Raw genomic sequence first — 18,617 nt, forward strand, 5'->3', positions numbered from 1 at the left:
CACACTGGGTTACTACTCGTCTAACATTGTAGTTTACATTAACCCCTTAAGGACAATGGGCGGTCCCAAAACCCATTGAAAACAATGCATTTTGAGCCCATACATGTACAGGCTTTGTCATTAAGGGGTTAAAAGAAATAAAAGTTTCATAAGCAGTAAAACCGTTTTAAATAGCTTGTTAAAACTTTTGAAAGATCATTTACTATTAATGCTATTAAATCATTATTTTATTATTAATTTAAGAGAGTATTTTATTTTATTATTTCTTTGTGAATAATAGTCGTATAAGAATAAATATGTGCTATGTCATTCCTCTTACAGAGTGTGCTGCTCACCTAATTTTTCATATCTGTGAGCATCTCCAATCTTCCTGGAGAATCTGATTTTCTCCTTCTGTAGATCGGTTTGGCAAACACATCGAAACTGGTGTTCCTTTAACAAACTAAAGATCCGCAGCTAAAAAAAAAGAATATTTAAGAAATAGATTCTTTTGGCTCTTTTAAAAGTCCAAAGCAGTGAGGGCAAAAATATATTCTTACACAAACATATCACAAAATGGATAGTCAAGATCGCAGATAGCTGTTTCCAAATTTTGTTGTTTGCTGTACCAAAACAAAAACGGCCACATTGGAATCAGTATAATCTTTGACATCACTAGATTTTTCTTTTTATTGCACAAAATTACCGTATTGGCTCGGATATAGGCCGCCCCCGTATATAGGCCGCACCCTAAAAGTTTGGTGCTTTTTTAAAGAAAAAGTTTTTTTCTTTAAAAAAGCACCAAAAAAACATGCTACCACTGTCCTCCCTCCCCGAGATATGCTGCCACTGTCCTCCTCCCCCCCGAGATATGCTGCCACTGTCCTCCTCCCCCCCCCGAGATATGCTGCCACTGTCCTCCTCCCCGCCCGAGATATGCTGCCACTGTCCTCCCTGCCCGAGATATGCTGCCACTGTCCTCCTCCCTCCCCGAGATACGCTGCCACTGTCCTCCTCCCCGAGATACGCTGCCACTGTCCTCCTCCCCGAGATATGCTACCACTGTCCTCCTCCCCGAGATATGCTGCCACTGTCCTCCTCCCCGAGATATGCTGCCACTGTCCTCCCTCCCCGAGATATGCTGCCACTGTCCTCCCTGCCCGAGATATGCTGCCACTGTCCTCCCTGCCCGAGATATGCTGCCACTGTCCTCCCTCCCCGAGATATGCTGCCACTGTCCTCCCTGCCCGAGATATGCTGCCACTGTCCTCCCTCCCCGAGATATGCTACCACTGTCCTCCTCACTTACCGGAGCAGACTCCCGGGTGTCTTGCGGGGCCGGCGGGGGACATCTACGCAATACGCGTATATAACTGTATGGAAGTTGTATACGCGTATTGCGTAGATGTCCCCCGCCGGCCCCGCAAGACACCCGGGAGTCTGCTCCGGTAAGTCGGGGGGGCAGAGGTAAAACGCATCGTGCGGACGGTCCGCACGATGCACTTAGACAACCTCCCGTGCCGGCACCCCCCCCCCGTGGAAAGTGCTGGCAGGGGAGGCTGTCTGAGCGTATCGGGGAGTAGGATGCAGGTCCCCTGCACCGCTGCGGGGGATCTGTATCCAAACCCCGCTGCCTGCCCGGCGCCCAGGACTGCATGTCCCGGGCGTCGGGCGCTAGACCCCGAATATAGGCCACACCCCCACTTTAAAAACTTAAAGTGGGGGAAAAAAGTGCGGCCTATATTCGAGCCAATACGGTAATATTAAAGTGAACTTTTCACTTTGTCTAATTATTAGACTTGTGCATTCGTCTTCGGGCGAACATGAAAACGCGGACATTAATTCTGTCGAACTTGCAAACTCTTTTTTTCTATTTATTTGGGTTTTTTTTGTATTAAACCATTACACAGAAGGATCATGAGAATATATTGTATTTGAATAAATGCAAATGAGCACACTGTCGCATATGGCTAATATATCTTCGGACAGAATATTGCCCTCTGTTGGTTTTACATTAAGTAGCATTGTTCCATATGCTTGAACTCCAGTTATTTATTATGCTACTTAATGTAAAATAAACAGAGGGCAGCATTCTGTCCGAACATATATGGCTAATATATCTTCGGCGACCAATAGAGTTGCCGATACGCACATTTAAACTACTGGCGGCAGAGCTGCTGCGGTACGCGTTAACCCCGTATTAACCCCGTAACCGGAAAAAACGAATATTCGCCCGAAGAGAAAACAGGAACGGGCGAATATTCGCGGAATACGAAGATTTTTTTTTTACGAAGACGAGCACGAAGACGAAGAGCCCCCTGGTGCCCAAGTCTACTAATTATACCTTTTACAGTTCAGTTTAATAAATAAGGAAGCGTCTGCTGTCCCAATCTCACCAATGATGAAAGCATATTAAAGTACTTAATAAACACTTTAATATGCATTTGTTCCCTACTAACTAGCTGAAGACACTGCCTCTGCTCCTTTGGTCCAAGATTTTTGCCAGTATTGGCTGCTAGAAACAACCCATTATTGACAGAAAAGTGCTCCCGTTGACTATATATCCAATATAGCAATACATGATAATAGTAATGTGATCGCTCTAATAAAGTACTTTAGTAATAAAGTACTGCTTATATCTAGGCCGATCAAATGTAAAACTACCAAACCTCTCCCAAATGACATGTAATATAATATCACATTTCATAGTTTAAACAACAATTAGTGAATACAGGGCATTTTGCTTAGGAATTAGCTCAATACAGATTCTCTCCTGAAACATTTAAATATTGTCTATGGCAGGGACATGGACCATGCTTTAGGAATCTCACCTGTCCATCTGCACATCCAGTAATCATCTGTTTATTTTCTACATCAATGTAGATACTCAAAAGAGGAAAAGCTGTGAGGGAAAAAAATGACAAGCATTTTAGGAATCGCAAAGCAATGACCATGACCTGGTGACAAAAATTATATTTATTTCATGGGTTATTTGTTTCATATGTGGTATATGCATAGGTCCCCTAAAAACCTAGAGACATCCCTGATTTAAAAATTATTATCAGCTATGAGTGAAGGTTACAAAAAGCAATGTAACATCAATTTTATCCTCAATGAATGGAGCCAGTCTTCCGTTTATAGGCAAATATATTCATAGAGATAACGAATATGTGAACCACCTGATAGCACTGATGACTGATACATCAAGGATTTCTTGTGATAGTCCCATACCTGTAATAAAACACAGAAAGTTTATTTCTGCATACTATTGTCGTGGCTACTAAGCATACTAAGCCTTCATTCAATTTAATAAGATGGATCGTATGATAATATAACTTATTGCGCAGCTTGTCTTCCACCTCTTTGGAAAAATGATTTTATAACAACGTTATCTTTATTGATAAAAGTTTACCAAATTGTAATTCTGTATTTCTTACCTCCCTCCTCTGACCACTGACTGGCATTACCATCATGGTATTGTATCTGAACCAAGATGGTAACCGTGATCACATTGGTTACAGCACATTAAATAATGACATTTTAATAGTTGAACAGAACAGACTTAACATCTAAAATGACTACTTAAAAGCCTTCATTTCAAAAGAGTAACCGAAGCCTAAATATATTTTGAATCTCTAAATATCAGACTTTTGCCTACTTCTAGAATTTTTTTTTTAGAAAAAACTTAATGTAGACATACTGAAGCAACCACCTAGTCTGCCCACTTTTGTTAAAGTAAAGACTCAGACCTTGATCAGTCTTTAGCCTTGTGTTAGATTCAGGATAGCCTTATGCCTGTCCCATGTATATTTAAATTCCTTCACTGTATTCGCCTCTACCACTTCTGATGGGAGGCTGTTGCAGTTGTCTACCACCCTCTCTGTAAAACCTCTTGACACTTCAGATGGATATGATTAAGATTCCTCCCATGACTGATTTAAAAAAAACGTCCAAGCTAACCCGACTCCCTTCAAAATATATTTGGACTTTTTCTACAATAACACAATTCTAAGTGCTAGTATACCAATGGTACCTTAAATGTTCTGTCTTCAGAGATTGACACAATGAGATTGTCTTCCAAAAATTCTGCTGCCGTCACTGAGCCCAAGTGCCCTGTTAATTCTGCCAGTATATCTTCGTGCTGTTAAATTAAGCATTTATAACGCACACATAGTTATGTTAGGTGTTTTTTCTGCAGGTAAATAATAATAATATAGTCACATAATTCAATATGAGACGTTGCTGGTGGGACTGTATGTCACTGTATGGTACACTGCCCCTTAAACCACAGCATACAGTACATATGGATAAAAAAAATGCATTATTAATTTAGTCCATTGGATAAAATGACAAAAAATCCATTTTCTAATTTTTGTGCTTTCTAAAATTACACATTTATTGCGCCAATACCATTTCTATTTTTTATTGGCGATTCTATGAATGGTTAGTTGTCATTTGCTGCACGTTCTACACATGGAGTGAGACAAAAGTCCTAAATAAAAATACACCAAGCATTTAATGGGCTTTGATTGTCAGGACACATGGTACTTAACTTATTATTGCTTATCATTGTATTGGATAGTGGCACCACGTGTTTTTCCTCTATTTTCAATGTTCTTTATTTTACTCATATCTCTGTCATTGGTTACCTTTGTATGATATTTTCTGGGAAACTTAATATTGTGACATCTGCCAAGATTATTACACTGTAACAAAACTAATCTCTTTCTGTGATGCTTATTTTTTTGCTGCTTTGGCGATGTACAATTGTCGTACGATATGTTTCCCTAGTTTTACAATAAACAGAGAATTAATTAAGAGCACACATCTACGTAGATAATATTTCTCAGCCAAGTTTTACAGCTTTAAACCATTTAATAAAACAAAAGAAAGCCAGCAGCATATAAATTAGTTCACCTCTGCATTAAGAATGAATATTTCGTTTCCTGCGCAAGCCACAACCATCATCCTATCAGGATGGAATCCCAAATAGGACACTTCGCCTAGAACAGTTCCGATGACAAGGCCTCGAGGAACCCCTCCTATTGAATATATTGATTAGAAAAAAAAAGGTTTAGACGCTGGTAAAAAGCCACGTTAATTCAATAATTTTTAATGACAAAAGCTGACATAGATCTTACCTCTCTTGCTCCCTCTTAAGAGTAGGGGTGCGTCCTAAATTCAGTTATACCCCAATTATATTTTTTCAGGCTTAAATTTAGCCTGTAGTCACATGACTCAAGTGAAGCGCGTTGGTGGGTGATATACCACAGAAACAAATAAAGCTTCTTATAACAAACAAAAGCAAAATAAATTCCGATTTACAGATTTAACATTTACAACCAAATGTAAACTAAAGTAATCATTAGGAATTGGCTATTTCCCTGTAAAATCAGATGTATCATAAACATGCTGTTGGTTTACATTAAACAGTTCAACAGTGCCATCTAGCAGTGGCCTATAGACAAGGGCTAAAGAGCTAGAAACCGAATAATAAGAAGAGTTAATAAAGGAGTTAATAAATGTCATTCTCTTTTTCTATCAATGCCTCTTTTTCATATATGTTATCGTGTATTATGACATACTTGAGAAAATAAACGTAAACAGAGAGAGTAAGTGCATATTGTCAAAAGACTAACAGAGGTCATTATATGCAAAGCAGAGGTTTCAATGCATTTATAGTTCCTTTACTTTGGAGCTGCTCATGTAAAAACGCCAAAGACTATGAATAATAAGGAAAAATACTCATACGTTTGGCACGTTGCTGTTTTAGTTGCTCGAATTATTCTATTTTGTTTATTTGTTGGATGACCGATTTAAAGACACAAACCTTATCTGGATGTCAAAGTGTATTATATTCTGAAGGTGATAAATTGGTCAACCTGTCGCAGTCCAGTAAATTCTTTTTTTTTTTAACATACTCGGAGCTTTAACAGGTATATTCACCTACTCATGATTCTCTGGCACTCTTCGGAAGCTATACTTGCGAAATGGAAGCATCCTGGAACTTGGAACATTCCAGCGATTACACATAACGTGTAAAGTCATCACATAAACATGAAGGACACGTATTGCTAAAAAGGCCTTATTTCGGAAAACAGACAGATCTGCGCAAGGTTTGGTCTGGCAATGAAGACTGAAAAGACAGCAGCCTGTAACACTAGACAGCCTACTGACTATATCACCAACAAAACCTTGAGTGTTTGTCGCAGATTATTAGAATGCTAATATCGGAATTGCCATTGAATCAGTGTTTTGTTCGCTTCCACTTTAAACACAGGTTTTCTTGATTTCCTCTGAATTGGGTTTATATTCATAAACCTCACCAAAACCTTAAAACCTCCACAAAAGAAATAAAACCTTAAAAGAAAATGAAATAAATGTGATTTCAAAATTAAATCCTCACTTTAAATACTCAGGTCTTCATTTATCACTTTGCTGATCACTTTAAAAAATGTTTTATTTTAAATATAAAACCTTTTTTCAGAAAAAAGTAAAATTCTTGTTTCTTTATTGCTCTAGGATCACCTGGATCATTGTGGTTCAGTGTATTAAAAGTAAACTGAAACAAATGGAAATAAAATTAATTTTTGTGTCATTCTTTATTAGGGTGTCACCAGAATCAGGTATCTGCACACACACCACAGGAACTCAGGTGCTTAGCTGTGCCAGGAAGGGCCAGCTCCCCAGTAAATCAAAATAGAAAAAGGCTCCAGGCACTCAAGGGTTCCACTCAGGCAGGTTTATTGAAGGAGAAGGACAACAACGTTTCGACCTCACAATGATAAACTTGATAAAGACCTCATTGTGAGGTCGAAACGTTGTTGTCCTTCTCCTTCAATAAACCTGCCTAAGTGGAACCCTTGAGTGCCTGGAGCCTTTTTCTATTCTTTATTAGGGTGGCATGATGAATACAACCCACCCATTTCTCATAGCACAGTAAAAGTGTGATGACACAATTATATTGAAGGTGATGATTAAAGGAGTAGTCTTGTCAATTTGACATGCGTGTGCCTTCATTTTAAAAACTGAAATCCCTGCAGCCTCCCAATGCTCTGTCTTGTGGGATAATGTACAAAAGATTGGTGTCTTGAAGTAGGAACAGGGGTTCAGAGACAAATCCTGATCATCTAGACATATGCAATCAAGGTACAGCCGTGGAAAGAAAATTAGCAAGTTTACTAAAAAAATATACCATAATTGTCAAAATGACTCACCTCTTTGTATGCTTTTCTTACATTCATCTATGTTCCACAGTATAACATAGTCACGTGACGCAGAGCAAACAAGGCATGAATCCGTGCCATATCTAAGTGTAACTGCAGTGATTATTTGGTGGTGCCCTTTTAACACAATTGCCTGTCAAAAATAATAAATATATATTTGTTGTTAATAATAGCAAAATAACAATGCTGCATGGTTTCAATGGGTGTAAATGTTTATGCTAAAATACGCATGACTGAAAATGCATGAGGTAAAGTGTATTTTTCTCACACTTTGGTAGCAGGCGTTTAAGTCTATCGCTATGCCGGGGGAATCGTAGTCAGGCGAGTCTAGGGAGACAAAAAGATGTGGCAGGAAGTTCAGCACTTTTAGTGGAACTCTGGAAAACTATTTGATGAACTCGTTTTGAAACTCAATAAAAACAACTTAGATAAGAAACATTGTAATATAAGGAATATGTAAACAATGTCCCTATGTGTTCACATTTGAAGAATGAGCAGGCTCAGTCAGTTACATGAAACTACATGTTAAATAAAAAAAAATTCTCTATAAGAATATGTAAAAGATTCTGTCCTATACATCCTCACAATTCAAAAATACGGTTTTGTAAGATTTGTGGTGCCAATTGTGGTGATGCCATATGGTTCCTGACTGAACTAAGAGTCATTATTCATTATCTTTCTCTATTTTTGAGCAAACTAGCATAAGCTTAAGAGGACACTTTTGTTCATCTGTATCAATATAGTTAAGGATTTCTTTCAAAGGTTGTCTTGTTTTCACTACCAGCTTGGGTCATTTATTTTTATTCACCATTTATTATACATTAATTTATTTTTGTCAATTCACCATGAAGTTTACCACATTTTCCAGTTAATCTACTCCCCTTGAATACATCTGTGGGGTACAGGCAGCAGAAGACCCAAAGATGAATCGCCAACCCTCTTCACTGGCATAGTGACTAGAGAAGACTGGGACACCCTTCTGTCTGGTCTTCTCACCAAGGGGTGGAGGCATGTTAATTGGGTCTGTCTGTAGTGGGCAACACAAACATATGGAAGTGGGCCAGATTCCAGCTTCAAGGATGATGGCATTAAGGCATACATGTTGAGTTTCAATAACAATGTGCCCATATTTCATGTCTGCACTGTTCGTATCTGTAGAATGTCTGATGTGCTGTGTGTGAGATGCAACAGCACAAGTGATCAAATAAAAATTGAAGCTCAATGGGAGATGCTAACTGGTACTTATCATATGGCAGGCTATTAGGCATCATCAATATTTGGTCAGACTAGCTTTATTTTCCATTGCATTGTGCTTGAAGACTCTATTGCCTAACTAGTCACATATGCATCCCCTTCGCACGAAGATGAATGTATAGGAAACACACCTCACCATCTGTACTGCTTTTATAGGTATAGTCAGTGATGGATATCACGCCTCTATAAAAGTATACTTGCTGAACATAGATCTTGCTAAATGAGGTCTAACCATGGAGAAAACAATTTATTAACTAAAGAAAAAGTTGACAGGAAATTTCAACCCCAGTGAACTTCAGCTCCAAGAAGATCTTGGATGGTCCTTTATAAATTATATTCAAATCAGCGTGATTTTTTGAAAGCCAACTCACTGAAATAGGCATTATGTAGGGGCGGCTCAGCCATTCTTGCAGATAATTTGGCCAGAGACAGCCATTTATAATATACTTCATCCAGAAACAGACATCTCAACCTTCCTGCCAACTCTCACTTTAGAGAATAAACTCTTGCTTAAATTGGTATGAAACTATGAACCTACATATTGTACGCGTTTGGCTAAATTTCTCCAGTCTTAGGACAATGTGACTTTCGTCCCAAAACTGAAACAGACCCAATTGATACATCTGCAATTGTGATATGTATGGATATACGATCTTCCTGATCTCTGATTATACCTACTGCATGTGATAAGCATAATTACATGGTTTATTTTAGTTCAGTGATCTAATATTACTTTTGTAAACAAATATCTTACCTGTTCATCAGAATTTGTTGTGTTCCAGATGCAAAGCTCGTTTCCATTTAGTGGGAAGGCACAGTACTGTTGGCTGCAAGCAAGCTCCACGTGGGACACAGAAGTAGTTGATACTGTGAATTGTTTCTCAGAAACAACAGATTGTGGAGAAGTGTTTTGCAAATTAAGACTGTTCATCCTCATTTTCATTTGGTATATCTACAAAACAAAGTACTCAATCAAACATATATTCATAACAATAACATTATTATTAATAAATGTTTTACATAGCGCCAGCATATTCCACAGTTCTGTACAATGGAAAAACAGGACATTGCAAGTAGTATTTAACATACCAACTTGACTTTCAGAAACAATAGGTAAGGAGGGTCCTGTTGAAATAAAGTATTTATAGAAAATATAAAAGTGAACATACCCTCTACCAGACAGTGACTGAGCTCTCTAGTCCTAGTAAACTGGAAATCCCAAACAAGAAAAGTCTTGTGTTGCCATGGTGACTCAAGTAAACTAACCGCCCCCAGACCAATGTAAACAAAGAAGCTGATCAGTGAACCTGAGCTAGCTGTGAAAATGTAACTTTGAATGTGTGAATAAAGACAATACAGATCAGATGTACTTAGCGCGTTATAATTTATATTATAATAGAATAGTGTGTACAATAAATGGACTCATACACTAACTGTAGTCATGTAATAATTATATACAGACATTTACAATAGGTGTGAATACACTGGGGCAGGAGGTTTGTATAACGTTTTGTATTTTTTAACTCACAGTGTCATCTTTTGGGTATACAGTGTAATTGCATTTTTATTTGTAATGCAAAATTCTGTTATTTGATAATCTGTCTTAAAACACTGATTATCTAAAACTAGAACGGTTTTCAAACAGAATACAATAACATATTTTTGGAAAACTTATTTCAATGTGACAGAAACAGCAAACGGGGCGCATGTGTATATAGGAAAAAAAGAAAAATATATCTGATAGTGTGATAACCTATGTAACACACTATCAGATATATTTTTCTTTTTTTCCTATATACACACGCGCCCCGATTGCTGTTTCTGTACGTTTTCTGAACACGGAGAGGAGTGTTTTGTTGGGCTGCGGCAGTGTGAAATAGGGAAGTATTTTTACTTTTTTTTTACTTTATTTTGATTTCTCTGTTTTTCCACTTTACTTCAACACGTGACAGGGTGTTATAGGTTTATATTTTCTTATTTCAATGTGATACTGGTAATAAAAATGGTTGGAGTTCCCCTTTAAAAATGCTTAAGTCAGACAATATATTACAAATGTCTCCTAAAGACAGTTATCTGCTGTTGCCTCCTTTGCTGTTGTTTAGAGATGGTAAGAATGAAATCCTATTTTCCTCTAAGCATTATTAAAGGAAGAAGGAGGGGTAGAGGGATTTGGATCCAAAATGAAGGACTGTTCTTCCTAAAAAGAGACAATTGGGAGTAGGGGAGGGCTGGTGCCTTCTGGCAGGCGGCAGGTAAAGCCAAGAGGCCTCAGTGCCCCCTTGTCCTACAAATTCTGAATTAGCCCAGCATTTAATGCAAGAACTGTGGAGACTCAGGTAGAAACCCTTCAAATGCTGAAAGATCAGATAGCTTAAATCCATACCATGCGTAGCGAATTAATCAACTACAGAGGACATGATGTTGCAGTGGCTACTGCTATCCCTGCTCAAGTCGTCACCTTGCTTCTGCCAGAAAAGCTTTTTTTCCAGTTTAATTTATAGTTGGTGGGTACGGAGGAGCTCAAGAACAATGCAGTCCTTTTTTCTTTGACCCCTCCAGAGTCCCATGAAATATCAGTATATCATCCAAATATGCCACAACAAACTGATCCAACATTAGATGCTGAAAGGTTGCAGGAGCATTACAAAGCCCAACCAGCTACTAGATATTCATAATGTCCGTACCTGGTTCTAAAAGATCACCCGGTCTTATGCAAACCAGATTTTAGGCCCCTTAGTGAACCAAGTTTCATAAAAAAAACTTAGGAATAAGAGGCAAGGGTCAGCCAATTTTATCGGTGATGTTATCAAATTCACTGTAATCGATTAACAGCCATCTTTCTTTTTTTTTTACAAAGAATGTAAGAGCGCCTGCTGGAGAAGTAGACGGACGAATAAAGCCTTTGGCACATACATCTGCAAAATCCTGATATTGTGGAGGAAGCTTGGTAAAATCTGCAGCAACAATTTCATTACATTTTCTGATTTATTTCATCAGCCTGGTTCCAGAAATGGCAAGCCTTGTTCATGATACCTGATCTTCTCAATATTAAAGAAGAAACTACTATCATACCAGAGATTAGTTTTGTAGGAGTTCCAGTTCCTTACAGTCCTGGCAGATGGTGAAGATGAATATGAGGTGGAAGCGGGCCACTTTAATAAAGCCTGCTGTTGTTTTCTACTTACCCGTTACTGATCCTTGACCGTCTGACTTTGCTGCCTTCTCCTACCTACAGACCTCAGCATGCCTGACTACCCTTACTACCCTTCTGTTCCAACCACTCAGCTCTGCTGTCGTACCTAAGACCAGACCTCAGGGGCTCAACCACTTGGGTGAGTGGCTAATTCTTTCAGAAGAACTTGCTGACCTGGCTGCTGGACTCCAAACCTGCTTAACATCAGTATTGCTATGCTCTTACATACATACACCCTCCCTCCCTTACCCTCTCACTCACTCACTCACTCACTCCCCTCACCAACAGCTTTCGTTCTGGCTGTTCCTGCACTGTGCAAGTAGCCTCGCATTTACAGTGGGGTCATGTAACTGCAATTGCAAAAGAGGCACCTGCTTGGTAGGTATCCCTGTTTGGGGCATCAAGTCACATGTGGCTCTCTCTTGTTTTTTAATGTATCAGTATATAAGTGTTTTGAAGCCCTATGATATGATGTGTGCAGAAAGAGCAGACATTTGTTTATAAAACATGTGTAGATAAAATACACTTTTCTTCCTTAATTACAGAAAGAGCTATGAATAGGTATGGTAGTTTTTAAATATGCTTAGTTTAATCAAATCATATTCCTTTTCTGTGCATTAAGATTTAATACTAGTCAACATATCAGAGGGAAATGAGGGACTGCCCCACTTAAAGAGAGGCACCGGGGGCGCTGGAGAAGGCTAGCACCTTTATATTTGCTGTTTCACCTACCTGTTCTGTAACTGTACTGCTCTGACAGGAAGCCTTTTCCACAGCACAGGTATCCTGGCAACCACTAAAGCCCAAGTAAGAGAAGCAGGAAGGGTCAATCCAAATCGCATTAAATTAACAGATGGTCCCTCACAACAGGGTGCTTACAGATCTGGTTTCAAAGCAGGGTAAAGAAAGTTCTAGAATTGCAAAAAGCAAACACACTATAATAGAGCTACATCAAGTGAGCATGTGTGAAGTATGTCCCTAGGTTTTACATGACTGATGAATAATTGGAGCCTCAAATGATTAAATGATGAAAGCATAAAATTGGACATGCATAACGATGGTAAACGATTTAATGTTTATAAGCACTGTGTAAATAAAATAGGAAAGGAGAAAAGTTTTCAATCCACGATTTTCAGGCAGAGGATCATGGGCCGGTTGGGAAGATCCTCTGACCTTCCCTGAGTGGCCCAGTAAGCTGAAAAATCAACGGAGGTCTTTTTTGTTACAGCACAGACCTCCATTGCAGCTCCACCTCACAATGTCCTACTGCTGAGTACCCCAAGATGGCTCTTAGGGTAAGGTAAGGAGGTGATCTATGCACCTCAACTTCGGGGTGCAGACTTGGACATCTAGAACGTCAAGGGGTATGAATGCACGAGCTGTTTGTAGCATCTCCTCGGAGGTTTATTAAATCAATTTGAACAATCATGGCACTTCCACCTAAAGATCAAGATATTCTATTGTTTACGTCAAGCAGAATGATAAGAGAGTTTTGACTGGCTTGCAATGGTACTTCTGTACAGTAGATAAAAACAAATGACACAATGTATCCCTATGTAAACAATATTATCATCACTAATGAGATGAAATGAAATCCAAAATTAGTGTCCTTATTATGTATCCTCTTTAAATTTCAAAGCATATGGTGAAATAAATATGTTCTACCAGAGTTCATTGGGAGTTGATTTCCCAGGGGTTTTTGGTACCTCAAAGCCCGGAGCAATTTTGCCATTTTTGCGATATGTCGGTTTAGCGATTAGTGTATCCATGTAAACTATGTATTGTTTTTTCAAGGAGAGATAGAGCTTTCTTTGATACCATAGTTGGATGAATAGCTGAAAATTTAGAATGAGAAATTTAATAAAAACTAGCGAATTTTTTTTACTTTTTCCCTCTGAATCCTCACAAAAGTAGGTAAAGTGATGGAAAATCCCCTCCAAGTTTATCAATTCAGGTGTCCTGATTTCAGAAATACCTAATTTATATAGATTTTCCAGACTTTCCCAGCACCAGGGAGCATACTATAAGGTATACAATTTTGTATAATTTTTATGCCTATGGCTTAACGGGTTTGGGGGTTGTGAACAGGGGCAGGAGGGTTATACTGGCTAGATGTTATGCTAGGGCAATGGGAAGTAAGGTTTTTTAATAATTTTTTTTATTATTTTTTTTTTATTTATTTTTTTTTTACACAGAAATGGTTAGAGGTCCTCCTAGAGACCTCCTGAACATGCCAGTGATGTCACAATGACATCACAGCTCACATTTTTTTTTTAGTATTATTTATTATTATTTTAATGATTTCTTTAATATTATTTTTTAAATGAATTAACATTTTTTTTTCCAGCTTGGTTTCTCACTCCCCTCCCCGCGATCCCACTGCACCGATAACACTGTGATCTCTATGCAGGTCCTCACAGACCTGCATAGAAATCGCAGCGTCTCTGTGCCTCATCGGAGGGCAGGATATCCCCGCAGGGTGACGCAACCCGGAAGGGAATGCCCAATCGCACATTTGAAACTGCGCGATCGGGCAGTTTGCAACGTAACAGCTTACCGGCTTTCATTCCGGAAGCTGTTACAGGAGATCGGACAGCAGAAAGCTGTCAGTGGGGAGTCCAGGGTGTCAAACGACAGCCTGATCTCCCGTGCAGCGGAAGGCCTGGACATACCGGGACGTCCATAGGGGTTTCTTAATAGGCGTTTTTTGGATGTCCCGGTATGTCTATAGGGGATTGAAGGGGTTAAACTAATACTTTGTTGAGTCACCTTTTGATTTTGCTACAGCAATCAGTCTCTTTGGGTAGGAGTCTATTAGCATGGCACATCTTAACATGGCAATATATGCCCACTCTTCTTGGCAAAAGCGCTCCAAATCTGTCAGATCACAAGGACATCTCTTCAGATCACCCCACAGATGTTCAATTGGATTCAGGTCTGGGCTCTGGCTGGGCCATTCCAAAACATTAATCTTCTTCTGGTGAAGCCATGCTTTTGTGGATTTGGATGTGTGCTTTGGGTCATTGTCATGCTGAAAGGTGAACTTCCTCTTCACCTTCCTAACGGACGCCTGAAGGTTTTGTGTCAGAATTGCCTGGTATTTGGAACTGACTAAGGCACCGGTTCCAGCAGAAGAAAACCAATCCCAACGCATGATGCTGCCGCCACCATGCTTCACCGTGGGTATGGTGTTGTTTGGGTGATGTGCAGTGTTGTTTTTGCACCAAACATATCTTTTGGAATTATGGCCAAAAAGTTCCACCTTGGTTTCATCAGACCATAACACATTTTCCCAGGTGCTTTTGGGGGACGTGTTTTTGCAAACATCATCTTGGATGTTTTTCTTTGTAAGAAAAGTCTTCCATCTCGCCACCCTATCCCATAGCCCATTCATATGAAGAATATGGGAGATTGTTCTCACATGCAGCACACAGCCAGTACTTGCCAGAAATTCCTGCAGTTCCTTTTATGTTGGGGTAGGCCTCTTGTAAGCCTCCCTGACCAGTATTCTTCTCGTCTTTTCATAAATTTTGGAGGGACATCCAGTTCTTGGTAATGTCTCTGTTGAGCCATATTTTCCCTCCTTGACGATGACGGTCTTCACTGTGTTCCATGGTATATCTAATGCTTTTGAAATTCTTTTGTACCCTTCTCCTGACTGATACCTTTCAACAATTATTGTGAGGTTTTTTTTCCTCCTCAAAGATTTCAGCTTGCTTTGCAATTGAATTGTTCACATTATAGGTCACATTAAAGTTGAAAAAAGTTCTGACATGATTTATCTTTGTCTCATTCTTTAACATCACAAGAACCTGCCATTTTAACAGGGGTGTGTAGAGTTTTTGTATCCACTGTATGGGATAGGTATAAATATTCTAAATCTAAGACAAAACCAAGGATTAAATGAGGTCAGGAAAAACAGGCAGACTATACGGGCCAATTACTTCCACACCAAACATTTTTCCTTAATGATTGCCTGATATGTTGTTACCAATGGATATGGCTGTAATCTGTGCAGTTTATTGACCTAAGAGGGTTTCATTAGTAGGATGGATGCCTTTTTGGGGTATTTTTCATAATTACACTAGATGTGTGCAATGTATTATAAGGAAATAAGTGAAAATAGGTTCATTTTTCACTCCATTATACCAGACAAACAAACAAACCATCTCCAAAATATGAACTAGGTCGCCAGTCAGACACAAACACCTTATTTTAAAGAGCTGCAGCTTGTACTTGAGGTTTCATTTTGCTAGACTGCACATTAAAGTACTTGAATGTACATTTTCTCATACATTCCTCTTTAGTGGGGCTGCCAAGAACAGTAAACCATCCTTTTAAAAACATATAGTGAAGTCAAGGAGCTGAAGCCATAACTGTCCGTTTAGTGAATAGAACCCATCATATCCCGGGCCCATATTTTTAACTTCACACCAGTGCTGCGCATAGGGACCTACAATGCAGCTTGTATTGTTAGAACTTAACGCACTGTTATATTACACTGATTAGCCGCATCAGACACATAAGGGAAACGACCCTATTAATCAGCGCAGAAACGTATCTTGTAATTCCTACATTCCCCCGCCATAATTCCACATTGACGTTATTTAGCTTCCGCTGCACATGACCGTATAAACAGTAAACACCCTTATGTTTGACTTCCATCGCGATTTTACCCTCTCCCTATACCAGTCTTACTCCCCGCCTGCTAGCTCCACCCCTTGCCGACCAGCAGCCCTCGCGAGAGCTACTCCTGTACAGGAAGGACTGGAGATTGCTCACCTCCGGGGGAATTTCAGTTTCCTCTCTGGTGAGTCCGTGCAGTTCTGTTTGGGGGGTCCGAGGTGACGCGGCTTCCTCCTCCACCTGCCTACACGTAGCAGCCTGGCTGTAAGAACTCTTTTAACATGGCTGCTTGTCCAGACACGGCAGCTTTAACGATATCATGTTTATGGAAAATAATTATGGCCTTCTGCTTGCACTGTTTTGGAACAACACCGTCCCTCGCTTTGGGAGCAATGATCAGCCCTGGTTGTGAATTGCTCTAGAATTGTCACTGCTGAAATAGAATGTATTGCATGTATTTTTGTAACAGTTACGTATATATACGCACAGGAAGAGTTACCTTCTTTAGCTTGTTAATGGATAGACCATAGGTATTTCCCTCCAGTTGTTGAACTGCAACTCCTGACTCACAGAATTAACTGGGCTCCAGCAAACCCTATCTGAAGAGCTTCCTGTTGGGTAGCCTGTAAATAGATGGGAGGCTGAGTTTAAAAAGAAACAATATCAGAAATTGCATAGAGCCTTACATGTTAATTAATAATGCATAACTTGGGGCTTCCTAGAGTTGAAACGTTTTGACCCCATCCGATTTTATTGAAGCTTTTAGTAAGAGCCAAGTCAAGAAGATATGACCTGCTTGATTAATGCAGTCAAGAGTGAATATTAATAAGGATCCTTTAGTTAACAGTCAGTGAGGGACAAAATATGCTGTTATCTTTATATGGCGCCAATAATTTACCCAACGCTTCCTACGGCGCGTACATTCAAAGGGCATGGCGAAACTAGGATAGACAGACTAAAATAAACCGATAAAATAGGTTAAAAAGGGCCTGTTTTATAATCCTTTCTTCTAGATTTCATTCTTAATTCAGTATGTTGATAACCGTATTCTGGCGACCTTGTGTTATCCGTAATACCTAAACATACTTTATGTTCAACAGCACAAACAAATGTTCATTAATGCAACTTAAATGTCCTCTTTTATTGCCCTAGAGCGTTAATGTCAAGCCTGGTTAAAAAATGGTGGCACACTGGAAAAGAGCCCTTTTCCTGCTTTTAGCGTCATACAAGTTCTTTCTGGTTACATGTTTGTTAATGGAGGAGATCCCAGAAGAATGGATGCTATTACATGTTATTCAGGGACAAATAGGAGCTGGAAACTACAGTTATCTGAGATTAAACCATGAAGGAAAGATAATACTCCAGATGCAGAGCCTGAAAGGTGATGCTGATATGTACGTGTCCACTACAACACTTCACCCTAGCTTTGATGAGTATGAGCTCCAGTCAACAACGTGTGGCTTTGACACTATTACCGTTCCAGAACATTTCAGTCGTCCGGTGGGCATTGGAATCTACGGTCACCCGTTTTACATGGAAAGTGAATTTGAAATAAAAGTGTATTACGACCAAACTATCCCAGATGATCCTTTTATTGATGGTTCCTTTGACCCTGAAAAGATGGAAGCCAATCATAAAATGCAGCAACATGCTCCTGTTGACACAGCTCAGGAGGAGGAATCCGTGCTGCGGACTATACTTATAGGAATTTTGAAAATAATTCTTGAGATCCTTTTCTAATTGCGATGACATTTGTATTAAGTATTCTGTTCACTCAAAGCTTGTTAAGTTTGTAACATGCAATAACTGGAATTTTCTACAAACAATAAAAAAGGACCAGGAAGTTCAAGAGTGCCGCAGTATGTTCCCTTGTATCTCCATTGGACACTGATCTATTTTATTCGGGATTTCAATATAAATGATCTTATATAGTAAAAATTATTCACTTTATACATAGGAAGGGACAGCTCTGGTGACAAAAAAGAAATTGGTGAGCTGGGCCTATATAATGCATTGTCTGTGGTAGATCTCCATCTGTTGTGAAACTACAACTCCCATGATACTTAGCTAGAATCCTAATGGAAAAGCTTGCTGCCTCTGGGAAGCTAAACTGTGTTGTAATCCCACACTTTTCTTTTTATTATTATTCCTCATCTCTGGCTAATAGTGCTCACATGCTTACCAAAGCATAAAGTAAATTGTTAGGGGAGGTTATCTGAAGGATGAAAAGGGAATGTTGCATTTTTATAAAACTGTCAAATATTTTCACACTGTAAATTTGATAAGTCAGAATGTATTTTGAATAAACAAAAAAATACAAGCTACAGACTGGAATCTGT

General features: G+C 39.2%; 2 protein-coding genes across 2 annotated transcripts in view; one reads left to right on the top strand and one right to left on the bottom strand.

The window, feature by feature from the left end:
- Nucleotides 1-8,217, bottom strand: part of LOC149275602 (WD repeat-containing protein 27-like) — a 203,375-nt gene extending 195,158 nt beyond the window's left edge. Inside the window, exons 1-8 of the mRNA XM_089504538.1 lie at nucleotides 8,202-8,217; nucleotides 7,474-7,532; nucleotides 7,197-7,338; nucleotides 4,897-5,021; nucleotides 4,013-4,120; nucleotides 3,159-3,210; nucleotides 2,811-2,881; nucleotides 336-456 (exon numbers count right to left, since the gene is read on the bottom strand). Coding sequence (XP_089360664.1) covers nucleotides 336-456; nucleotides 2,811-2,881; nucleotides 3,159-3,210; nucleotides 4,013-4,120; nucleotides 4,897-5,021; nucleotides 7,197-7,338; nucleotides 7,474-7,532; nucleotides 8,202-8,217 — 694 coding nt within the window. The remainder of the gene's footprint in view (nucleotides 1-335; nucleotides 457-2,810; nucleotides 2,882-3,158; nucleotides 3,211-4,012; nucleotides 4,121-4,896; nucleotides 5,022-7,196; nucleotides 7,339-7,473; nucleotides 7,533-8,201) is intronic.
- Nucleotides 8,218-17,457: 9,240 nt separating this feature from the next.
- On the top strand, nucleotides 17,458-18,018 carry LOC149275603 (UPF0669 protein C6orf120 homolog). Its single transcript, XM_089504550.1, has one exon. The coding sequence runs from the start codon at nucleotides 17,458-17,460 to the stop codon at nucleotides 18,016-18,018; it is 561 nt and encodes a 186-aa protein (XP_089360676.1).
- The last annotated feature ends 599 nt before the right edge of the window (nucleotides 18,019-18,617 follow it).

Source organism: Sceloporus occidentalis, unplaced genomic scaffold (assembly GCF_023333645.1).
Source record: "Sceloporus occidentalis isolate IW3139 unplaced genomic scaffold, rSceOcc1.0.p SCAF_277, whole genome shotgun sequence".
Classification (NCBI taxonomy): Eukaryota; Metazoa; Chordata; class Lepidosauria; order Squamata; family Phrynosomatidae; genus Sceloporus; species Sceloporus occidentalis.

Excerpts from the sequence above, each read along its gene's own strand:
- LOC149275603 (XM_089504550.1), top strand. The coding sequence starts at position 17,458 with ATGGTGGCACACTGGAAAAGAGCCCTTTTCCTGCTTTTAGCGTCATAC.